Genomic DNA, 23485 nt, shown 5'->3' with positions numbered 1-23485 from the left:
AGAAGAAAACACAAGACAAAAGCTTCATGACACTGGATTTAGCAATCATTTCTTGGACAGGACACAAAAAGCATAAGCAAGAGAAAAAAACAGACAAATTGGACTTCATCTAAATTTAAAACATTTGTGCATTAAAGGACACTATCAACAGAGTAAAAGGACAACCCACAGTAAGAGAAACTATTTTCAAGTAATATATATGATAAGGAGTATCCAGAATAAAGAACTCTAAAACAAAATCCAATTAAAAAACAAGGAAAGGACTTGCATAGACATTTCTCTAAAGAACATATACAAATGACCAAGCACCTGAAAAGAATGCTCAAAATCACTGACTATTAGAAAGATACAAATCAAAACCAGAATGAGGGGTGCCTGGGTGGCTCAGTGGGTTAAAGCCTCTGCCTCCGGCTAAGGTCATGATTCCAGGGTCCTGGGATCGAGCCCTGCATCAGGCTCTCTGTTCAGCAGGGAACCTGCTTCCTCTTCTCTCTCTGCCTGCCTCTCTTCCTACTTGTGATCTCTGTCTGTCAAATAAATAAATAAATAAAATCTTAAAATAAAACCACACCAGAATGAAATAACTCTTCACACCCATTAGGACTATTACCATTGAAAACACAACAAAATAAAAAATAACAAGTGTCAGTAAGGATGTGGAGAAACTGAAACTTTAGTACATTGCTAGTGGAAATGTCGAATGGTGCAGCAACTCCAGAGAATATACTGCAGTTCCTCAAAAAAAAATTAAACATAGAATTATCATATGACCAACAAATTCCACTTCTGGATATATACCCAAAAGAACTGAAACCAGGGACTTGAATAGCCATTTGTATACCCATGTTAATAGCAGTTCTATTCACAATAGTCAAAGGTGAAAACAATCTAAGTGTCTACTGATGGATGAATGGATAAACGAAATGGGGTATATGTACACAAAATAATGTTATTTGGCTTTAAAAAGAAAGGAAATTCCAACACATGCTACAACATGGATAAATATTGAAGACATTTTGCTAAAATGAAATAAGTTACAGAAAGACAAATATTGTATGATTCCACGTATATGAGACAAGGTATCTACAATAGTCAAATAACAAGACAGAAAGTAGAATGGTAGTTGCCAAGAGTTGCAGAGAGCAAAGAATGAAGAGTTATTATTTAAAGAGGACAGAGTTTCAGTTCGGGAAGATGAAAAAAGTTCTGTAGATGGATGGTAAGGACAGATGCACAACATGAATGCACTTAATGCCACTGAAGTGTATACTTTTCAATGGTAAAGTTTATGTTAAGTATAATTTACAATAGAAAAAGGGGGAAATTCAATTTCTCTGTATATACTAGCAATGAACAGTAAAAAATTAAACAAAATTGAAGTATCTGGCTTCAGCTGGAAGAGCGTGTGACTCTTGATCTAGGGGTCGTGAGTTTGAGCCCCACACTAAGTGTAGCAGTTACTTAAAAATAAAATCTTTGCAGTGCCTGGGTGGCTCAGTGGATTAAGCCACTGCCTTCGGCTCAGGTCATGATCTCAGGGTCCTGGGATCGAGCCCTGCATCGGGCTCTCTGCTCCATGGGGAGCCTGCTTCCTCCTCTCTCTCTGCCTGCCTCTCTGCCTACTTGTGATCTCTCTGTCAAGTAAAAAAAATAAAATCTTAAAAAAAAAAAATCTTTAAGGTGCCTCAGTTAAGTGTCTACCTTCAGCTCAGGTCATAATCCCAGGATCCAGGGACTGAATCCTGCATCGGGCTCCCGATCACTGGGGAGTCTGCTTCTCCCTCTACCCCTCCCCACTGCTCATGATCTCTGTCTCAAATAAAATCTTTTAAAAATTAACTAACTGAAATAAAGTAAAAATCTTTAGAGGCACCTAGGTGGTTCTGTCGGTTAAGCATCTGCCTTCAGCTCAAGTCATGATCCCAGGGTCCTGGGATCAAGCCCCATTTGGGGTTCCTGCAGGGGAGTCTGCCTCTCGCTCTCCCTTTGCCACTCCCCTTGCTTGTGCTCTCTCGCTCTCCCTCTCTAATAAATATTTGAAAAAAATCTTAAAAAATTAAATAAAGGGTCGCCTGGGTGGCTCAGAGGGTTAAAGCCTCTGCCTTCGGCTCAGGTCATGATCTCGGGGTCCTGAGACTGAGCCCCATATCGGGCTCTTCGCTCAGCGGGGAGCCTGCTTTCTTCTCTCTCTCTGCCTGCCTCTCTGTCTACTTGTGATCTTTGTCTGTCAATAAATAAATAAAATCTTTAAAAAAAATTAAATAGAAAGTACAATTATTTACAATACTATTAAAATACTGAATACTTAGAGATAAATCTGTTAAAGCATGTGAAAGACCAGCATACTCCAAATTACAAAACACTACTAAGAAGGGGCACCTGGGTGGCTCAGTGTGTTAAGCATCTGACTCTTGATCTCAGCCCAGGTCTTGATCTCAGGGTCCTACGGTTAAATCCTGTGTAGGGTTTAAAACAACAACAACAACAATAAAACAAACAAACAAAAAACATTGCTGAGAGAAATTAAAGGCCTAAACAAATAGAAATATCATGCTCATGGATCACAACATTCAATATTGTTAAAAGGCCATTCTCCCAAAAGAATCTATGTACTCAATAAAATCCCAGCAGGCCTTTTTGGTAGAAATCAACAAGCTAATTAGAAAATTCATACAGAAATGTAAAAGACCTAAAATAGCCAAAACAACATTGACAAAGAAAAATGTAAAAGACTTACAGTGCCTGCTTACAAGGTTAACAGTAATCAAAACAGTGTGGTACTTCCATAAAGACAGATACATTTATCAGTGAAACAGAACCGAGTCCGGAAATAGACCCACACATACAAAAACTGATTTTCACAGTAGACAAAGGATACTCTTTTTAACAAATGGTGGTAGGGGGGCGCCTGGGTGGCTCAGTGGGTTAAGCCGCTGCCTTCGGCTCAGGTCATGATCTCAGGGTCCTGGGATCGAGTCCCGCATCGGGCTCTCTGCTCAGCAGCGAGCCTGCTTCCCTCTCTCTCTCTCTCTCTGCCTGCCTCTCTCTCTACTTGTGATCTCTCTCTGTCAAGTGAATAAATAAAATCTTTAAAAAAAAAACAAATGGTGGTAGGACAACTGGATACTGTGACCTTGGGCTAGGCACCACTTTTTTAGATACAAACCAAAACCATGATCTATTAAAAAAAAATTGATAGACTGAACTTCATCAAATTTAAGAACTTAAGCTCCTTGAAGAACACTGAAAAAATGAAGACAAGTCACAGGCAGTTTCTTAAAAAGTTAAATATATATTTATCATACATTCAGCAATTACGGCCTTAGGTATCTCCTGAGGAGAAATGAAAGCGTATGTTCACAGAAAGAGTAGAACACAGATGTTAATAAGTTTTATATGTAATAGTCAAAAACTGGAAACAACTCAAGAGTACACTAAGAGGCAAATATACTATGATATATCAATACAATGGAATACTTATCAGTAATAAAACAGTATTAACCAATGATACATCCAGCAATAAGAATGAATCTTGAAATAATTATGCTGAGTGAAAGAGGACTAGATACTGATTTTGACAGAGTAGGCAGTTAGCTAGATAAGAGCTGGAGGCAAGGATGGTGGTGAACAATAGTTAAATAGTTCCCCACCTCCCAGGGCTATCAGATCCCCATCTCCCAGGGCTATCAGATCAAGAACAGCAGGCACAGAGCATGTGTTCTCCTTTCCAGCCTATGTCCTACAATAACCTACATCATCTTCATTATATTTACACTGTGGTTTTGACTCCTCCCTTCCCGTGGGGAAAGATGGCCATGACAGTTCTGGCCAGAACCTTGTAAGACCAAAAACTCCCCCCCTCTACCAGCAGGAGTCCCTTAGATGACTGGAAACAACCTCAAACACCACTGTAGCGATGATCAATCCATAACCTACGCAAACATAAAAAGAAAAGACACCCCTAACTCCAGTGTAGTCGCCATCTCTGGGCCTGCCCACTCACCCATCTTGAGAGTGTACTGTCCTTAATAAACTGCTTTGTGCTTGCTACTTTCCTCTTTTATTGGAGTGTGGATTTTCATATAAATCTTTCATGGGGAATTCAGGAACCAAGACCTCCATTCATACACAATACAGAATCTCCCACCAGTAACAACAGCCTGTGCCAAATAAATTGTCCTTCTCCTTCCCGTATCTCTCTTTCCTCCCTACTTTCAGTACTTATAAGGCAGTCATATATTCTGAATGTCTTGCTGACTTTAAAAAATTTTAGGTCTATTTTTTCATTTGGCCCCAAGAAATATTGTCTTATGGTTTGGTGTGTTATTTCAGAAGGCTAAACTCAAAAGATGAATCCAACATAAAGTAAAAAATTGAAGCTAAAGAACTTACAGGAAAAGGTATATAAAAGAGCTTGGTGGAGTGCCTGGGTGGCTCTGTTGGTTAAGCGACTGCTTTCGGCTCAGGTCATGACCTGGGGGTCCTGGGATCGAATCCTGCATTGGGTTTCCTGCTCTGCAGGAAACTGCTTCTCCCTCTGCCTGCCACTCCCCCTGCTTGTGGTCTCTCTCTCTGTCAAATAAATAAATAAAATCTTAAAAAAAAAAAAAAAAGAGCTTGCTGGCTTTACCTTGAGTGGTTTGAATAATAAATAACAATTAGGGCAGAGTATGTAATTAGATTTCTTTGCTTGCTTTGTAAAAATTTAAATAATAAGAAAGAAATATTTTGTGTTATTTCTTTTTTTTTTTTTTAAAGATTTTATTTATTTATTTGACAGAGATCACAAGTAGGCAGAGAGGCAGGCAGAGAGAGAGAGGAAGGGAAGCAGGCTCCCTGCTGAGCAGAGAGCCCGATGCGGGGCTCGATCCCAGGACCCCGGGATCATGACCTGAGCCAAAGGCAGAAGCTTTAACCCACTGAGCCACCCAGGCGCCCCTTGTGTTATTTCAATTTTCAGTGGTAACAAAATGTAGAGAGTCAATAAAAATAGAGAATTGAGGGGCGCCTGGGTGGCTCAGTGGGTTAAAGCCTCTGCCTTCAGGTCAGTTCATGATCCAGGGGTCCTGGGATCGAGCTCCACATCGGGCTCTCTGTTCCACAGGGAGCCTGCTTCCTTCTCTCTCTCTGCCTGCCTCTCTGCCTAGTTGTGATTTCTCTCTGTCAAATGAATAAAATATTTAAAAAAAAAATAGAGAATTGAATATACAACAATATAAGTTGGGGAGTAGCAAAATTGTTTTGGGTGTTGCACTGGCATGGACTAAGGTAAAAATTACAAAGTAATACTAAATTTCTTTTTAAATGAAGTAGAGTTTATATGCAATGTTATATTAGTTTCAGGTATACGACATAGTAATTCAACAATTCTATACTTCATGCTATACTCACAAGTATAGCTACCATTCGTCAGCCTAGGTTGCTACTACAATACCATTGAGTATATTCCCTATGCTGCACCTTTTAACCCCATGACTTACTCATTCCATAACTAGGAGCAAATATCTCCCACTCCTCTTCACCCATTTTGACCATTGTATTTATGGGTCTGTTTCTACTTTTTATTTATCCTTTTCTCTTTTAGATTCCACACATGTAAGGGAAATCATATGGTATTTGTCTTTTTCCACCTGACTTAATTCACTTAGCACAATACCCTCTAGGTCCATCCATATTGCCACAAAAGGCAAGATCTCATTCTTTCTTATGACTGAGTAATATATACCATATCTTCTTTATCCATTCATCTATCAATAGAGGCTTGGGTTGCTTCCATATCTTAGCTATTATAAATAATGCTGCAATAAACATAGGAGTAAAGATATCTTTTCCTATTAGTGTTTTTCTTTTCTTCAGGAAAATATCCAGTAGTGGTTATCACGGGGTCACATGGTATTTCTACTTTTAGTTTTTTGAGGAATCTCCATTTTAGTTTTTACAGTGGTTACACCAAATTACATTCCCACGAACAGTGCAAGAAAATTCCTTTTTCTCCACATTCTCACCAACACTTATGTTTTTGGGTTTTTTTTGTTTTTTGGTTTTTTTGTTTTGTTTTGTTTTGATTCTGGCCATTCTGACAGGTATAAGGTAGTATCTTCTTATGGTTTCTATTTGCATTTCCCTGATGATTAATGATGTTGAGCATCTTTTCATGTATTTGTTGACCATCTGTATGTCGTCTTTGGAAAAATGTCTATTCAGGTCCTCTGCCCAGATTTTGATCAGATTGTTTGGGGGTTTTTTTGGTGTTGAATTGTGTAAGTTCTTTATACATTTTGGATATTAACCCCTTGATGGATATATCATTTACAAGTATCTTCTTCCATGCAGGTTGTCTTTTCATTTTGTTGATGGATCCCTTTGCTATATAAAAGCTTCTTATTTTGATATAGTCCCAATAGTTCATTTTTACTTTGTTTCCTTTACCTGAGGAGACGTATCTAGGAAAATGTTACTAAGGCCAATGTCAGTAAATTAGTGCTTATGTTTTCTTCCAGGAGTTTTATGCTTCAGGTCTCACATTTAGATCTTCAATCCATTTTGAATTTATTTTTGTGCATTGTGTACAAAACTGGCCTAGTTTCATTCTTCTGCATGTAGAGGTCCCGTCTTCCCAGCATCATTTATCAGACTTTTCGCATTGTGTGTTTTTGCAAAAATATACCTTTGTCATAGATTGACCATATAATTGTGGCTTTATTCCTGGGCTCTCTGCTCAGTTCCTTTCATCTCTGTGTCTATTTTTTTTTTTCTTGCAATAAACATAGCATTTTATTCTACTCCCTCCTGCCCTCTCTCCCCGCATCATCCACAGTATACTTTTCCCCTTTCATTCTTACAGCAACATTACAATCAGAAAAAAATAAGTTTTGAGGGATGGAATTGGGAGGGGTAGTTAAAGGGTCAAATCACAACAGGAATTTTTCGAAATAGGTTATTCCACTTAGTCATCATCTTCTCCATCTTCAGGTTCCTGTTTTCACTTCTGATCCCTTTCTTCTTCACCAACTTTGTCTTCATTTTCCTCATTATCTACTTCCCAGTCATTATAACCCTCTCCATCCTACTCTTCTCCTTCCTCTTCATCTTCCACTACCTGAGCATCTTCATCATATTCTTATCTTCATCCTCCTCATCACATCCAGGTCTTCCACATAGCCCTTGACATCTGAGTCAGGGGCCTCCCTGTCATCCCAGTTGTAGCCACCAAGATACATGAGGTGCAAGAGGAACTTCAATTTGGTTACCTCACAACTGAAAAGGTCTGAGCTCTTGAGGTTTTTTCAGTGGCTCTATTGTGCTGAGGACTTTAATTTTGTTGCCACTTAAATTTACATGTATGAGGTTTGGACACTTTTCTGCTAATACTTCCAGACCCCCTGAGATTCTGTTATCACTTAGTTTAAGCTTCTAAAGTTTGTTTAAATTTGATTAAGTTCGTGACAGAGGTGAGGCCTCCACTGATTGTACTTAAGAACTCCAGTTCTTCAAATTCATCTGTGAGGCCTTTGACTTTGCCTTCAACCAACTGGCAGTTGTCCAGGACAAGTTCTTCACATCCGAGGGCGTCCTGCTCCACAGCTCTAAATGAATCCATTTGTTCATGTCCATCTCTCACATTCATTCTCTCTCCGGAGAGGCTCCCATGCCCATGGAATTCAATCAATCCATACCATACTATTATGATCACTGCAGCTTTGTAGTCTATCTTAATATCTGGAATAATGATACCCCCAGCTTTGCTGTTCTTTCTCAAGATTGCTCTGGCTACTTGAGGTGTTTTGTGGTTCCATACCAATTTCAGTATTATCTGTCCTAGTTCTGTCAAAATGTTACTGGTATTCTGAAAGAGACTACAATAAATCTGTAGATTGATTTGGGTAGTATGGACATTTTAACATTTTAATTCTTCCAATCCATAAGCATGGAATATCTTTCCATTTGTTTGTGTTGTCTTCTATTTCTTTCATCAGTGTTTTATGGTTTTCAGAATATAGGTCTTTTATCTCTTTGGTTAAGTTTATTCCTGGGTATTTTATTCATTTTGGTGTAATTATAAATGGAATTCTTAATTTTCTTCCTGCTCCTTCATCATTAGTGTTAGAAACATAACCCTTTTCTGTGAATTAATTTTGTATCTTACAAATTTCTAACAGGTTTTTGATAGTCTCTCTTTTTTTTTTTTAAGATTTTATTTATTTATTTGACAGAGAGAGATCACAAGTAGGCAGAGAGGCAAGCAGAGAGAGAGGGGGAAGCAGGCCCGCTGCTGAGCAGAGAGCCTGATGCGGGGCTCGATCCCAGGACCCCGGGATCATGACCCGAGCGGAAGGCAGAGGCTTTAACCCACTGAGCCATCCAGGTGCCCCTTTGATAGTCTCTTTTTTTATTTCTCTGTTTGGCAGAGAGAGACACATCACAAGTAGGCAGAGAGGCAGGCAGAGGGAGAGGCAGAAGCAGGCTCCCCGCTGAGCAGAGAGCCCAATGCCGGTCTCAATTCCAGGATCCCGAGATCATGACCTAAGCTGAAGGCAAAGGCTTAATCCACTGAGCCCCTCAGGCACCCCGACAGTCTCTTTTTGGAGGGGGAGGGAGAGAGAACCTTAAGCAGGCTCTATGCCCAGTACAGAGCCCAATGCAAGGATCGATTTCATGATCCTGAGATCATGACCTGCACTGAAATCAAGAGTTGGACATTTAACTGACTGAGCCACCCAGGGACACTTTGATAGTCTTTATACATTTTCCATGTATAGTATCATGTATCTGCAAATAGTGACAGTTTAACTTCTTGCTTATCACTATGGACACCTTTTATTTCTTTTTCTTGTCTGACTGCTGTAGCTAGGATTTCCAGTAGCAAAGTAACATTAGATTTTGAGAAAATAATACATATTTTAATCTTTTAGGTAACCACTAAAAAGCAGTAAAAATCAGTTTATTAATCAATATACTTCCTATGAATAGCACCATCATTTTTGCAAATAGGGAGAATTACATCCTGATACAAGTCACACTGACTTAAAACTAAAAAATTATCTGTTTAGAAATTTAGAGTACCTAAGAGTTTATAAAACTATATCCAAAGAAGTCAACACACTGGTCTAAGTACAGAAAAAGACAAACTACAAGACAAAACATAAAAACTGCAAATATAAGATTATCTTTTGGTTTCTGCATTTCCCTAGCAATCTTTCAATATACTGTTGTCAAACATCTGTTGATTTCCTTGACTTCTCTGCCACACACATACAAGATCAACATTTTCTTTTTCTCAATTGCAAAACAAGCAACATTAAAGCATTTTAAATTAGAAGCTGTATGCCAAAATAAGAAGAATGTCATAAATGGTGAAATAAGGCCCATCCTCCCCCAAAAAGCACAGATTGACTAGTATAAAACAGAATGTATGACTAGTCTGTAATGGTAATGGGACAATCGAACAACACTGTAGGGACTGAAATTCCTTGGGTTGACCAATCTCTGTTAATACTCTAAAGTACCCTTGCAGGACTTAAAAAACAAACAACTAATTTCAATTGATCAATTTAGCATAGACAGTCTTCCCCCAACACCAGGTGTCTAGGGTGTCTAGGGTGCCTTCCAGGGCACATTGGAATATGAGACCTCAATTTATAAGCTATAATAAAAAAATCTCTGGGATCTGAAATAGAAAGCTAATAATACCAAAAGTCATTTATGACTTATGGAACTATTTGATGGAAAAATACAAGTCCTCCCTTACAAATGAACCTTCAAGTATCAGTTCTTTGCAGTGCCTGTCACACTGGTAAATTCATACACCTTATGTTTCAATAATTTAACTTTGTAATTATTTGTATATCAACCTCCTTGAAGAGATAAATAGATATCTTCCTGGAAAAATAGCACTTGTATCCTCCACCTCAACTCCCTCTGTCAACCATGGACCTAGCACCTTTACAGCTCCTGATAGCTGCCTTCTCACATCAATAAGTTGATGTGTTAAATGGTCTTGGATTTCCACATGCCCTCTATCTGAGAGAAAGGTCAAAATCAAATGCATATATAAATATTTCCAAAATCCCCCCTCCTTTAGATAATTTTATAATTTTATAATAATTATTATAATTATAATTTTATAATGTTCCACTGATGAGGAAAACTACCTAACAAAGCCAACCTAAAAACATAGTATCTTAATAGTTGAGGATTTTGTTGACTGATAAGTAATAAAAACAGATTTGGCTGTCTTCTCTAGAGTTATGATCAATACCAGCAGCTCTAGCACTGTGTACCCCAAGCTGGCAGCCTAAATGAGGGCAGAACAGCAACTGCCTCTCTCATCATACCAGCACTCCCTGTGGTCTCTGACTGATTCTCTCTGACCCCTGGACTTGATATTACTCATCAGATCCTTTCAATGTTCCAGCATAAACTGAACAGACATCTAGACCTGGCCTGATTTTAGGCAGCCTAAATCCCTGTGTGCTGTAGGTAAATACACTGTTGTGCCAACAAAACAGCTTTAAGGATTTGATGTTCATTAAGATATAGTATTTGTAAGGATCTGTAATAACTCATACAACTAAACATTCATTATCACTATAAAACATTTATTTTCTTCTAATTATAACAAATTCCCATGTCATAAAATAAGCTTTTTAAAATACAAAGCATTCAGTGTTACCATATTGATATTTATATAAAAAGAAAAGTAGCCAAACAACTTATAATCACAAAGCATATTCCATAAAAATGTTATGTGAATTTAATTCAGTAACCCAAATATTTGAGCATCGACTATTGATAATGAAACAGGCTCTCTTAGCCTAAACAAGATAGACAAAAATATTTGTCTTCATGGAGGTTACATTCTAACAAGGGAGATACATAAACAAAATAAATAAAGTATACAGTATGTTAGGATGTTGGATGATGGTAAGAACTATAGGTAAAATTTAAATCGGGGAAGGCACGATGATGTGTGGGAGATGGAACTGGTAACCATAAGTAAAGTACTCAAGAAAGGAATCCCTGAGAGATGGTGACATCCAAGAAAGGAGAGAACAAGTCACGCAGTTAAGTAGGAAAAAGCATGCAGTGCAAAGGAAAAAGAAAGAACAAAATGTACAAAGGCCCTGAGATGAGAATTCTGTTCAAGGGAAATATTCAAGGATGAGCAAGAACATGGAGCAATTGGGTGGCTTAGTGGGTTAAGTGACCGACTCTTGATTTCAGCTCAGGTCATAATCTCAAGGTTGTGAGATTGAGCCCTGCATCGGGCTCCATGCCTAGCATGGAGCCTGCTTAAGATTCTCTCACTCCCCCAGCCCCCTCTCCCAACTGCTCACACCCATGTACACATGCGCTATCTCTTTTAAAGAAATAAAATAAAAGAACAAGAATGTCAGTGTGACTGGAGTAGAATAAGCAAGGAGTAAACTAGATGAAATTAGAAGGTAACAGAAAGCCAAATCATGTAGAACGTTAGAGGCCATGGTAAGACTCTAAAGAGGAAAGAAAGCCATTAGAGGTTTCTGAGCTACTATGTTTTCAGCTTAGCAAAAAAATGCAAGGGTGGAAATAGGGAGACCAACACATAGGTAGGAGAGAAATGAAGGTGACCTGGACCAGAGTGAAAACTAAAAAAATAAGTTTGGGGAAGAAATTCAGGAACTCCATTTTACACGTAAAGTTCAAGATACCCATTAGACATTCAGTAGCGATATCAAATAGGTGCAAGTTATCAATCCGGAATTAGGGATGATGCCTAGGCTACAGATTTAAAATTATGAATGAATTTATGTTTTACATGAGACTGAACATCACCAAGAGAGTCAGAATATATAAGAAAGAGAAAAGTCTAAGGAATGAGTACTGGGGAATCCCAGCACTAGCTGGATAGGAAGATAAGAAGAACCAGCAGGGGCACCTGGGTGGCTCAGTGGGTTAAGCCACTGCCTTCGGCTCAGGTCATGGTCTCAGGGTCCTGGGATCGAGCCCTACATCGGGCTCTCTGCTCCGCAGGGAGCCTGCTTCCCCCTCTTTCTCTGTCTGCTGCTCTACTTGTGATCTCTCTCTCTCTCTGTGTCAAATAAATAAATAAAAAATAAAAAATAAAATAAATAAATAAATAAATAAATAAAAAAAGAAGAACCAGCAAAGGAATTAAAGAATGACCAGTGGGGTTAGAGGAAAACCAGAGGAGAGGATATTCTGGAAACCAAACAAAGAATTTTAAGAAGGCAACACTGATAGGTTAATAAGATAAAGATGACTGAATTAAGCAACATAGAAGTTACCTGTGACCTTAATAAGCTGCTTTAGTACTATCATCTATGAAAACACTTAAATCAATACCTGTAAAGCTCTACGCTCCTTTTGAAGATCTTCTATTATATTCTGTTGCTGGCAAACCCTATTTAGGGATTCATCCTCCAGTTCAGCAATTTTGGACTTCACACTCTCCATAATTTGTTCCAAGTCATTAGCTCGTTGTTCATGATCGGCTGCTTGGCTTTTTTCTAACTGAAGTTCATTTCTAATAACAGACACAAATACTTCCCTTAGTAATAAAAGTAAATCACATCAACAAACACAGCCATCTAACAACACTGAATTTCTAAAATTTCTTTGCATTCTTAAAATTTCCATCATACAGCACAAACCAACAGGAGAAATATAGGGCACCATTACGTATCTAAGCTAAACTACTACTATAAGATTTACCTAGTAATAATATTTTTAAACTTAACATTTAATTAAAATAGAAAAAAATTTTTAAATTAGAAAAATTAAGATAAAAAAATAAAAAATTATTTTCAAGGCAATTATTTTAGCATGCATACTACTTATACATAAGCAATTCAAAAGAGAATTCTTTCTATTTTCTTACTTAAGCTGCTGATTAGTTTCTATGAGTTCCTGGATCATGCTCTGTTGGCGTGTTGTTTCTTCCACCAATGTTTTCAAATTCTGCCTCATCCTTTGTGATGACTGTTTGTCAAAAACGATGAGATCTACATTTTTGGAATATAACACAGATGGCAAAAATAAAAGGTAAAAATTTTTAAGATTAAAAAACTTTAATGAAATCTTGCCATTTACGACAACGTGGATAGAACTACAGGGTATTAGGCTAATCGAAGTAAGTCAGTCAGAGAAAGACAATTCATATGATCTCTCTGATGTGAGGAATTTGAGAAGCAGGGCAGGGGTTTATAGGGGAAGGGAGGGAAAAATTAAACAAGATGGGACCAAGGAGGAAGACAAACCATAAGAGACTCTTAAACTCGGGAAACAAACTGAGGGTTGCTGGGGAATGGGGGAGAGGGATAGGGTGGCTGGGTGATGGAAACTAGGGAGGGTGTGTGCTATGGTGGGCGCTGTGAATTGTGTAAGACTGATGAATCACAGACCTGTACCCCGGGGGCAAATACTACATTATATGTTAATTAAAAAAAAAGAAAAGATAAAAAGTTTTAAAAGGAAAAAATTTTTTTACCATAATGAGAAAGAACAGGATCTAGTGAGAATAGGAATATCAAGAATAGGATCTGGTTACCTTTAAGATCAGTTCTTTTGACTAGAGATAAAGGTGCTAAGCCGTGCCTCATCAATAGCATATTTATGCTTTCCCATTCTGCTTCCTCCTGCTGTAATTATAAGGAGCAAGAAAAGGATTAACTTTAACATGTAAAGTGAAGAAACACCCTCTTGAATATGATTTCATTGTTTTCAGAATAATGGAAATTTTCCCCCAAAGTTTTGTAATATGAATTCTTATGCACATATAATGATTAAAATTAAAACAAATTTCTAACAAAATTAGCAGACCAAAAAGAATGCAAATAAGCACAAATAATTATATTACATAATTCCATACTCATACATACATATGGTCTTAATGGGTAAATTAAAAAAAACACCAATCAAAAACCACCTTGTAATTTCAGTGAACCAAACAGACCTTAGTTTTTTTTTTTTTTTAACTGAATCACACCAACCCCTACTCAAAAGAAAGAGCTGCAGGGTGCCTGGGTGGCTCAGTCAGTTAAGCATCGGACTTCAGGTCAGGTCATGATCTCAGAATCATGGGATCGAGCTCCACGCGGAGCTTCTCCCTTTCCCTCTGACCCTATTCCTGTTCCTGTGCGTACTCTCATTTTCTCTCTGAAATAAGTAAGATCTTAAAAAAAAGTTTGACCAAGGTTTAAAAAAAAAAAAAAAAGAAAGAAAGAAAGAAAGAAACAACTGCATATTAGGTCATATTAACTGAATAGTAAATAAATGCAAGTCACTCAAAAACAAGTATCAGTTAATAAGTAGGGTCACAAAAAAAAAAAAAAATCAAAACATCTGAATGGTCAAAACCAATGATGCAGACAAGGTCCAACTATAAAAAGGAGTCTTGGGGCGCCTGGGTGGCTCAGTGGGTTAAAGCCTCTGCCTTCGGCTCAGGTCATGATCCCAGGGTCCTCGGATCGGATCGGGCTCTCTGCTCGGCAGGGAGCCTGCTTCCTCCTCTCTCTGCCTGCCTCTCTGCCTACTTGTGATCTCTCTCTGTCTGTCAAATAAATAAATAGGAGTCTGTCCATCTAAGTAACTGATTCTAGCAGAATCACTCTGAGAGACACTCCCAAGTTTTGCATCTCTGATTCTAAATAAGTACTTACACCATAAACCTGAGAGGGGAATCCTAACTCTCTAGATTAAGTAAATAAAAACATAATAATGGGAAGAAAAAGATAAACATAATATTATACATAAATACCAATAAAAATAAAAATAGAGATGGTTTTTTAAAATTAAACATTTAGGGCGCCTGGGTGGCTCAGTTGGTTGAGCAACTGCCTTCAGCTCAGGTCATAATCCCGGAATCCTATGATCAAATCCCGCATCAGGCTCCCAGCTCCACGGGAAGTCTGTCTCTCCCTCTGACCTTCTCCTCACTCATGCTCTCTCTCACTGTCTCTCTCTCAAACAAATAAATAAAATCTTCAAAAAAAATAAATAAAATAAAATAACACATTTAAATCCATGATAATAGTTTATAAGTCGTTTAATGATCAATTTGAAATCACTGTGTGAAGTGACTTACTTTTTAAGTTATTAAAGTATATTTGAAAAGGTAATTTGAGTGGCTTTTCAATCAAAGTCTTGAAAAATAAAATTTATACAATAGTTTTCACTAGTGATCTATAGTATTAAATACTGTAATACCTTTAAGATTAATAATTTAGGTAACAGACAAAGGACATATAAAAGTGTTACAAAGTACATATAAAAGTATTCTCCACATCCAAATGCCCCTAAACATCAAAGAATCTCTCAAGACAAAAAAGAAACAAATTAACACTATTACTAACAACACCAAATCTTTCCTTCTTCCTGCTGATTTTCTTCACCTTCTTTATCCTTTCCACACTTCTCCTCCCTCCTACACTCTTTTCCCTTACTTATGTTGTAGGTCTTCTGGTCACTAAGATTCATGACTCAGAATTAAAATTATTGAAGGTAACTGGTTTTGGAGCCAAATGTGTGGGCATCTCAGTGTTAGTCTACTAGAACTCATAAAAACCAAATACTCTGTAAATAATGCTACATATTTTGAATGATCAAATGATATATATTGCTCTCTGATAACTCTCTTAAGAATAATGTAACTGAAAATTCTGAAGAGCCAATAATGGTATTTTCTAAAGTATGTGTTACAGAACACTAATTAAAAGTTCATGAGACTAATGTTAAATAAACAGGAAATACTGTATGCTAAAGCCTCTTTGTGAAGTCTGAGAATGATGAAATCATTAGATGATCTTTAACCCAAGATTTCCCAAAATTATTTTACTAAAGAATCCATTAAGATTTCTCATATATGTAGATATAATATTCTTTGGCACATACTTCAAGAAACACTGCCTTCAAATATTTTAAGTTTACCTGTTTTTCCGTCATGAGTGTGTTTGATGATTTACTGGACTCCTAGGCTTTAGGGGCTGCTGGAGATAATAGTATCTTTTGTAAAACTGGAAGAAGTAGATTGGCAAGAAAAAAATATTCACGTTGCCTAAATGAAAAAAGAAAAAGTGAAATAGGTGTTAAGGGAAATTATATTTAAAAGAACCTATATAAAAAGAAATTATATTTAAAAGGGACACCTGGGTGGCTCAGCCATTAAAAGAACCTATTAGCTGTTCGGCAATTTAAGCCATTCCTGTGACTCCTGTGCCAAAACTTGTATGACTTCTTAGAAAGCTGATTTTAAGAATGATTAGAATAAACTCTATTTTAGTTCTCCTCTAGAAATAAAACATTATGGGTTTTACACACACACACACACACACACACACAAACACACACACACAGAGAACAATTTGTTTTGACTAGATAATGATCTTCTCAGGATTCTAAGAAAAGTAGGCGGCCTCCTGGCTGCCAGGTCAGTGTTTCTTCCAAAGCATCCTTCCACCCTCTTATGCTTCAGATAGCAAAATCCAACAAAACAATTTACTAGTCACCCTTAAGTCTGGCCTAGGGGGTGTAGTCTTTCTACTTTATTTTCAGATAAACCTAATAACATGTTACAAAGTCTCAAATTCTGCCACTTTTGTACTTGATATCATACTATCTCTCCTTTAAGCTTTGGTCTCTTTCAACAACTCAGTCACACACAATGTTAATCCCTCCTGCTTTTACAACTCTTTCAGCTAGTTTTAACTTTTCATTAGAGAAATTTTCAGAAATACACAAAAATAGAGAAAGAATATAACAAACCCATGAATGCAGCTCCAACATTCTTCCATTCTTATTTCTTCATTTCTAATGTATACTGTATATTTTATGCTAACTTCTCTTTATAAGAATTTCTAATGTATACTTTATAATTTCAAATACAAATTCTTTTTAAACACAATTTTAATACCATTATCACATCAAATAAAACCAATAATTTCTTACTACCACTTATTACCTAGCCCAAGTTCTATTCCCCCCCAAATGTTCTAAAAATGTCTTTTTATTATTTTCCCAATCAGGATCCAGATGTCCACATGTGGCACTCTAAAATTTCTTCTAATCTATAGCAGTGCCCTCCCCTCTTTTTTTGTTGAAAAAATAGGTCATCAGTCTTGCAAAACTCCCCTTATTTCAGATTTGGCTTACTGTATCCTTGTCTTTTAACCTATTTCTCCATCCCCTATATTTCTTGTAAACTGATTACATCTAGAGGCTTTATTAGATTCAGATTCAGTATTTTCTGGCAAAAATACTTCAGAGGTGGTGCTGTGTTCATTTTATTTTAACACCATCAAAAGTCAGCCATAATTTTAAAGATTTTTTGTTTTGTTTAGTTTTGTTAGAGAGAGATGTAGGCAGAGGGAGAAGCAGGTTCTCTGCTGAGCCAGGAGCCTGTTGCGGGACTCAATCCAAGGACCCTGGGATGGTGACCTGAGACAAAGGCAGACTTTTAACCAACTGAGCCACCCAGGTGTCCCAAGAGTCGGCCAGAATTTTAGAGTGGGAAGAATACATCCGTGTAGACCAGACATAATGGTGGTTGATATCAATGAAAGATACTCCCCCAAAGAGTGTGGAGCCACATATTCTGACAATCTCCCTAACTATCACAATGGACCTCTTTCAAATCCTCAAAATGTCATCTTTCCAGATTCAAGGCCTGGCCACTCTTATCCTATTCTTCACTTAGTTAACTCATACTTGACCTTCAGATCCTGACTCAGATTTCTTTCTTCAGGAAAAACTTCCCTAATCCCATGACCAGATCAGGTCCTCTTGTTATATGTTCTTGTAGCACTATAAAGAATAAAGTATAGAGGTTTAGCATTCAGTGTCAGATGGCCTGAGTGACTACTAGCTTAACTATGTAACTAGATGACATTGATGAACTCATTAGCCTCTTTGAGCATTGATTTTTTCATCTGTAAAGAAAGAAATAATACTTAAATCTCATGGGTTAAATTAAGTCAGACAACATACAGAAAGTACTTAGAATGAGATACCTGGCATATAGAAACTTATAGATAAGCGGCAGTTGCTATATAAAAAGTATGCTAAACAAAATGGATCTTACCTTAATCATAGAATCATATATTAGCTTAGATGTTTTCTACAAATTACTCAGATAATCACCTCATACATCTGTTTTACATAAACATGTCTAGGTAAGACTAAATTCTACGAAATAAGTAGTGTCCTTTTGGTAATGGTGGAGTAGGCAGCTTTGTCTCCGAAGGCAACAAAGAAAGCTGAATAAAGTACATTAAATTCAGGGCGCTTGGCTGATCACACAGTAGTGCACGCAGCTCTTTATCTCAGGGTCATGAGTTAGAGCCCCGTCTTGGGGGCAGAGGTTACTTAAAAACAAACAAACAAAAAACATTAAACTATTTTTCTTACAAGCATTAAAGAACTAACACAATAATGAGGAAGTACCAGGCAAAAAAAAAAAAATCGAGGAGATAGGAACCCATTTTTTCCCTAAAGGCATCTGGCAATCCAAAGAAAGAGCTGTGAAAATGCCATCCCCCAAACATTTAACTGTAAAGACTACGATGTTCAGGATAAGGGTTAACTAGAAGCAAACTATCTGTACCATGAACTGAAACTGGTTCCTCTCCTGAGTCATTCCAGTATCTCAAGAAGGTACCAAATTAAAAACGCTTTCGTGGGGCACCTAGTGCCTCATTTGGTTAGCATCTGCCTTCAGCTCAGGTTGTGACCTCAGGGTCCTGGGATCACACCCCACTTTGGACTCCCTGCTCAATAGGGAGTCTGCTTCTCCCTCTCTCTGCCCCCTTTCCCCCGCTCATGCTTGCTAATACACAAAATCTTTAAAAAAAAAATTTTTTTTTTAAGAAAAAAAGTGCTTCTATGTACCTGGCAGAAGCAAATGAAATCTTCTCTGGAAAAGGGCCTTAAAATATCCCCACCAGAAAATGTTTCATATACAACATCCAGCGAATAGTCAAAGATAACCAAGGCATACAGGAAATAAGACATAAAGAGACAGAAACAACAGTCAAAAGAAACCAACTAAGAAAGAAGGACTTCTGATATTGCAGTTATTAGGCAGAGACAATAAAACAATTATGCTGACAGTGTTCCAAGAAATAAAAATCAAAACTTGAAACTTGTACTAGAGAACTGTAAACTGAAAAAGAAACAAAACAGGGCTCAGCTGGTTAAGAGACTGCCTTCAGCTCAGGTTATGATGCCGGACTCCCAGGATAAAGTCCCACATCAGGCTCACAGCTCCGCAGGGGAGTCTGTTTCTCCCTCTGACCTTCTCCCCTCTCATGCTCTCTTTTTCTCTCTCTCGAATAAAGAAGTAAATAAAATCTTAAAAAAAAAAAAAAAAAGAAAGAAAGAAAGAAAGAAAAAGATTTGAAAAAAAAAACTAAAAATTTAGAATAAAAAATTATAATAGCTGAAAGTAAGATCTCAAATCACAGGCTTAAAGTAGATTAGAAAGCAGAAGAGAAATTTACCAAATAAATGAAAGGAAGGTAGAACAGACTCCATCTTTTTAGTTCTCTATGCTACATTCAGGAAAACACAACAGACATTCTACTTCAAATGGAGAGGATACATAAATAATTGTAAATGGGATTGACTCCTTAATTTCTCTTTCTTCTGTCTTGTCATTGGTGTACAGAAATACAACTGATTTCTGTGCATTGATTTTATATCCTGACACTTTACTGAATGCCTGTACAAGTTCTAGCAGTTTTGGAGTGGAGTCTTTTGGGTTTTCCACATATAGTATCATATCATCTGCGAAGAGTATCATATCATCTGCGAAGGCGTTCTTCTTTGCCAATTTGGATGCCTTTAATTTCCTTTTGTTGTCTGATTGTTGAAGCTAGGACTTCTAGTACTATGTTGAATAGCAGTGGTGGTAATGGACATCCCTGCCGTGTTCCTGACCTTAACGGAAAAGCTTTCAGTTTTTCTCCATTGAGAGTGATATTTGCGGTGGGTTTTCATAGATGGCTTTGATAATACTGAGGTATGTGCCCTCTATCCCTACACTTTGAAGAGTTTTGATCAGGAAGGGATGCTGTACTTTGTCAAATGCTTTTTCAGCATCTATTGAGAGTATCACATAGTTCTTGTTCTTCCTTTTATTAATGTGTTGTATCACATTGATTGATTTGCGGATGTTGAACCAACCTTGCAGCCCTGGAATAAATCCCACTTGGTCGTAGTGAATAATCCTTTTAATGTACTGTTGAATCCTATTGGCTAGTATTTTGGTGAGAATTTTCGCATCTGTTTTTTCATCAAGGATATTGGTCTGTAGTTCTCTTTTTTGGTGGGATCCTTGTCTGGTTTTGGGATCAAGGTGATGCTGGCCTCATAAAATGAGTTTGGAAGTTTCCCTTCCATTTCTATTTTTTGGAACAGTTTCAGGAAAATGAGTATTAATTGTTCTTTAAATGTTTGGTAGAATTCCCCCTGAGAAGCCATCTAGCCCTGGGCTCTTGTTTGTTGGAATATTTTTGATGACTGCTTCAATATCCTTACTGGTTATGGGTCTGTTCAGGTTTTCTATTTCTTCCTGGTTCTGTTTTGGTAGTTTATATGTCTCTAGGAATGCATCCATTTCTTCCAGATTGTCAAATTTTCTGGTGTAGAGTTGCTCATAGTATGTTCTTATAATTGTCTGTTATTTCTTTGGTGTTAGTTGTGATCTCTCCTCTTTCATTCATGATTTTATTTATTTGGGTCCTTTGTCTTTTCTTTTTGATAAGTCTGGCCAGAGGTTTATCAATCTTATTGATTCTTTCAAAGAACCAGCTCGTAGTTTCATTGATTTGTTCTATTGTTTTTTTTGGTTTCTATTTCATTGATTTCTGCTCTGATCTTTATGATTTCTCTTCTCCTGCTGGGTTTAGGGTTTCTTTCTTGTTCTTTCTCCAGCTCCTTTAGCTGTAGGGTTAGGTTGTGCACTTGAGACCTTTCTTTTTTTTTTTTTTTTTTTTGGCAGTGGGGCTTGGTCAATCTTTATTAAGCGAGAGCCCTCCAGAGGGACAGCCGGGGCGGGCCTTTCTTGTTTCTTGAAAAAAGCTTGTACCGCTATATATTTTCCCCTCAGACTGCCTTTGCTGTGTCCCACTGATTTTGAACCATTGTGTTTTCATTATCATTTGTTTCCATGAATTTTTTCAATTCTTCTTTAATTTCCTGGTTGACCCATTCATTCTTTAGAAGGATGCTGTTTAGTCTCCATGTATTTGGGTTCTTTCCAAATTTCCTCTTGTGATTGAGTTCTAGCTTCAGAGCATTCTGGTCTGAAAATATGCAGGGAATGATCCCAATCTTTTGATACCGGTTGAGACCTGATTTGTGACCCAGGATGTGATCTATTCTGGAGAATGTTCCATGTGCACTAGAGAAGAATGTGTATTCTGTTGCTTTGGGATGAAATGTTCTGAATATATCTGTGATGTCCATCTGGTCCAGTGTGTCATTTAAGGCCTTTATTTCCTTATTGATCTTTTGCTTGGATAATGTGTCCATTTCAGTGAGGGGACTGTTAAAGTCCCCTAGTATTATTGTATTATTGCTGATGTGTTTCTTTGATTTTGTTATTAATTGGTTTATATAGTTGGCTGCTCCTACGTTAGGGGCATAGAAATTTAAATAGTTAGATCTTCTTTGAGTTTGACATAGTGTCCTTCCTCATCTCTTATTATAGTCTTTGGCTTAAAATCTAATTGATCTAAGAATTGCTACCCCAGCTTTCTTCTGATGCCCATTAGCATGGTAAATTGTTTTCCACCCCCTCACTTTAAATCTGGATGTGTCTTCGGGTCTAAAATGAGTTTCCTGTAGGTAACATATAGATGGGTTTTGTCTTTTTATCCATTCTGATATCCTGTGTCTTTTGACTGGGGCATTTAGCCCATTAACATTCAGGGTAACTATTGAGAGATATGAATTTAGTGCCATTGTATTGCCTGTAAGGTGACTGTTACTGTATATTGTCTCTGTTCCTTTCTGATCTACTACTTTTAGGCTCTCTCTTTGCTTAGAGGACCCCTTTCAATATCTCCTGTAGAACTGGTTTGGTGTTTGCGAATTCTTTGTTTTTGTTTGTCCTGGAAGCTTTTTATCTTTCCTTCTATTTTCAATGATAGCCTAGCTGGATAGAGTATTCTTGGCTGCATGTTTTTCTCGTTGAGTGCTCTGAATATGTCATGCCAGCTCTTTCTGGCCTGCCAGGTCTCTGTGGATAAGTCTGCTGCCAGTCTAATGTTTTTACCATTGTATGTTACAGACTTCTTTTCCCGGGCTGCTTTCAGGATTTTCTCTTTGTCACTAAGACTTGTAAATTTTACTATTAGGTGACGGGGTGTGGACCTATTCCTGTTGATTTTGAGGGGGTTCTCTGCACCTCCTGGATTTTGATGCTTGTTCCCTTTGCCATATTAGGGAAATTCTCTCCAATAGACTTTCTGCTCCCCTCTCTGTTTCTTCTTCTTCTGGAATCCCAATTATTCTAATGTTGTTTCGTCTTATGGTGTCACTTATCTTTCGAATTCTCCCCTCGTGGTCCAGTAGCTATTTGTCCCTCTTTTACTCAGCTTCTTTATTCTCTGTCATTTGGTCTTCTATATCACTAATTCTTTCTTCTGCCTCATTTATCCTAGCAATAAGAGCCTCCATTTTTGATTGCACCTCATTAATAGCTTTTTTGATTTCAACTTGGTTAGATATTAGTTCTTTAATTTCTCCAAAAAGGGCTTTTATATCTCTAGAGAGGGTTTCTCTAATATCTTCCATGCCTTTTTCGAGCCTGGCTAGAACCTTGAGAATTGTCATTCTGAACTCTAGATCTGACATATTACCAATGTCTGTATTGATTAGGTCCCTAGCCTTCGGTACTGCCTCTTGTTCTTTTTCTTTTTGTGTGGTGAATTTTTCCACCTTGTCATTTTGTCCAGATAAGAGTATATGAAGGAGTAAGTAAAATAATAAAAGGGTGGCAAAGACCCCAGAAAAATGTGCTTTAACCAAATCAGAAGAGACCCCATATTGTGGGGTTGAGAAAGGGGATAAAAAGAGGGTCAGGGAAAAAAAAGGAAAAAATTTAAAAAAGAAAATAAAGAAAAAATATAACAAAGAAAAAATATATATATTAGATAAACTAGTTTAAAAAACGTTAAAAAAGAAAAGGGTAAAAGTTTAAAAAAATTTAGCAGAAGAAGAAAAAAAATTGAAAAAATTAAATTAACCACAAGACTAAAGAATCATGGGGAGAAAGCCATGAGTTCCGTGCTTTGCTTCTCCGCCTCTGGAATTCCGCTGCTCTCCTTGGTAGGTGAACCTAGTCCTGGCTGGATTTCTTGTTGATCTGCTGCCCGATGGGCCTGTTGTAGTGATTCTCAAGTTTCTTTGCCCGAGGCGGAATTGCACCGCCCTCACCAGGGGCCAGGCTGGAGCTTTTGGTTCCCTGAATGCTTTCCGTAGAGTT

At 37.5% G+C, this 23485-nt stretch overlaps 1 protein-coding gene and 1 pseudogene across 10 annotated transcripts in view; both read right to left on the bottom strand.

Moving 5' to 3' along the window:
* CEP70 (centrosomal protein 70) overlaps window positions 1–23485 on the bottom strand; it is a 128870-nt gene that overhangs the window by 71969 nt on the left and 33416 nt on the right. For 8 of the 10 annotated variants that reach the window (XM_046001372.1, XM_046001378.1, XM_046001371.1 and 5 more), the window contains 4 exons: window positions 15928–16054; window positions 13550–13640; window positions 12881–13004; window positions 12346–12526 (listed from right to left, as the gene is read on the bottom strand). In XM_046001372.1, the coding sequence (XP_045857328.1) occupies window positions 12346–12526; window positions 12881–13004; window positions 13550–13640; window positions 15928–15942 (411 nt within the window). In that variant the 5' untranslated portion in view covers window positions 15943–16054. Of the gene's footprint in view, window positions 1–12345; window positions 12527–12880; window positions 13005–13549; window positions 13641–15927; window positions 16055–17708; window positions 17800–23485 lie in introns of all 10 variants that reach the window. The other 2 variants (XM_046001375.1, XM_046001377.1) reach the window with 1 other exon arrangement.
* Window positions 6947–7614, bottom strand: LOC123939631 (annotated as a pseudogene).

The sequence above is a fragment of the Meles meles genome, chromosome 4 (assembly GCF_922984935.1).
Source record: "Meles meles chromosome 4, mMelMel3.1 paternal haplotype, whole genome shotgun sequence".
Taxonomy (NCBI): domain Eukaryota; kingdom Metazoa; phylum Chordata; class Mammalia; order Carnivora; family Mustelidae; genus Meles; species Meles meles.
Note: the sequence above shows the minus strand (reverse complement) of the source record. Positions and strands in the feature narration are given on the sequence as shown.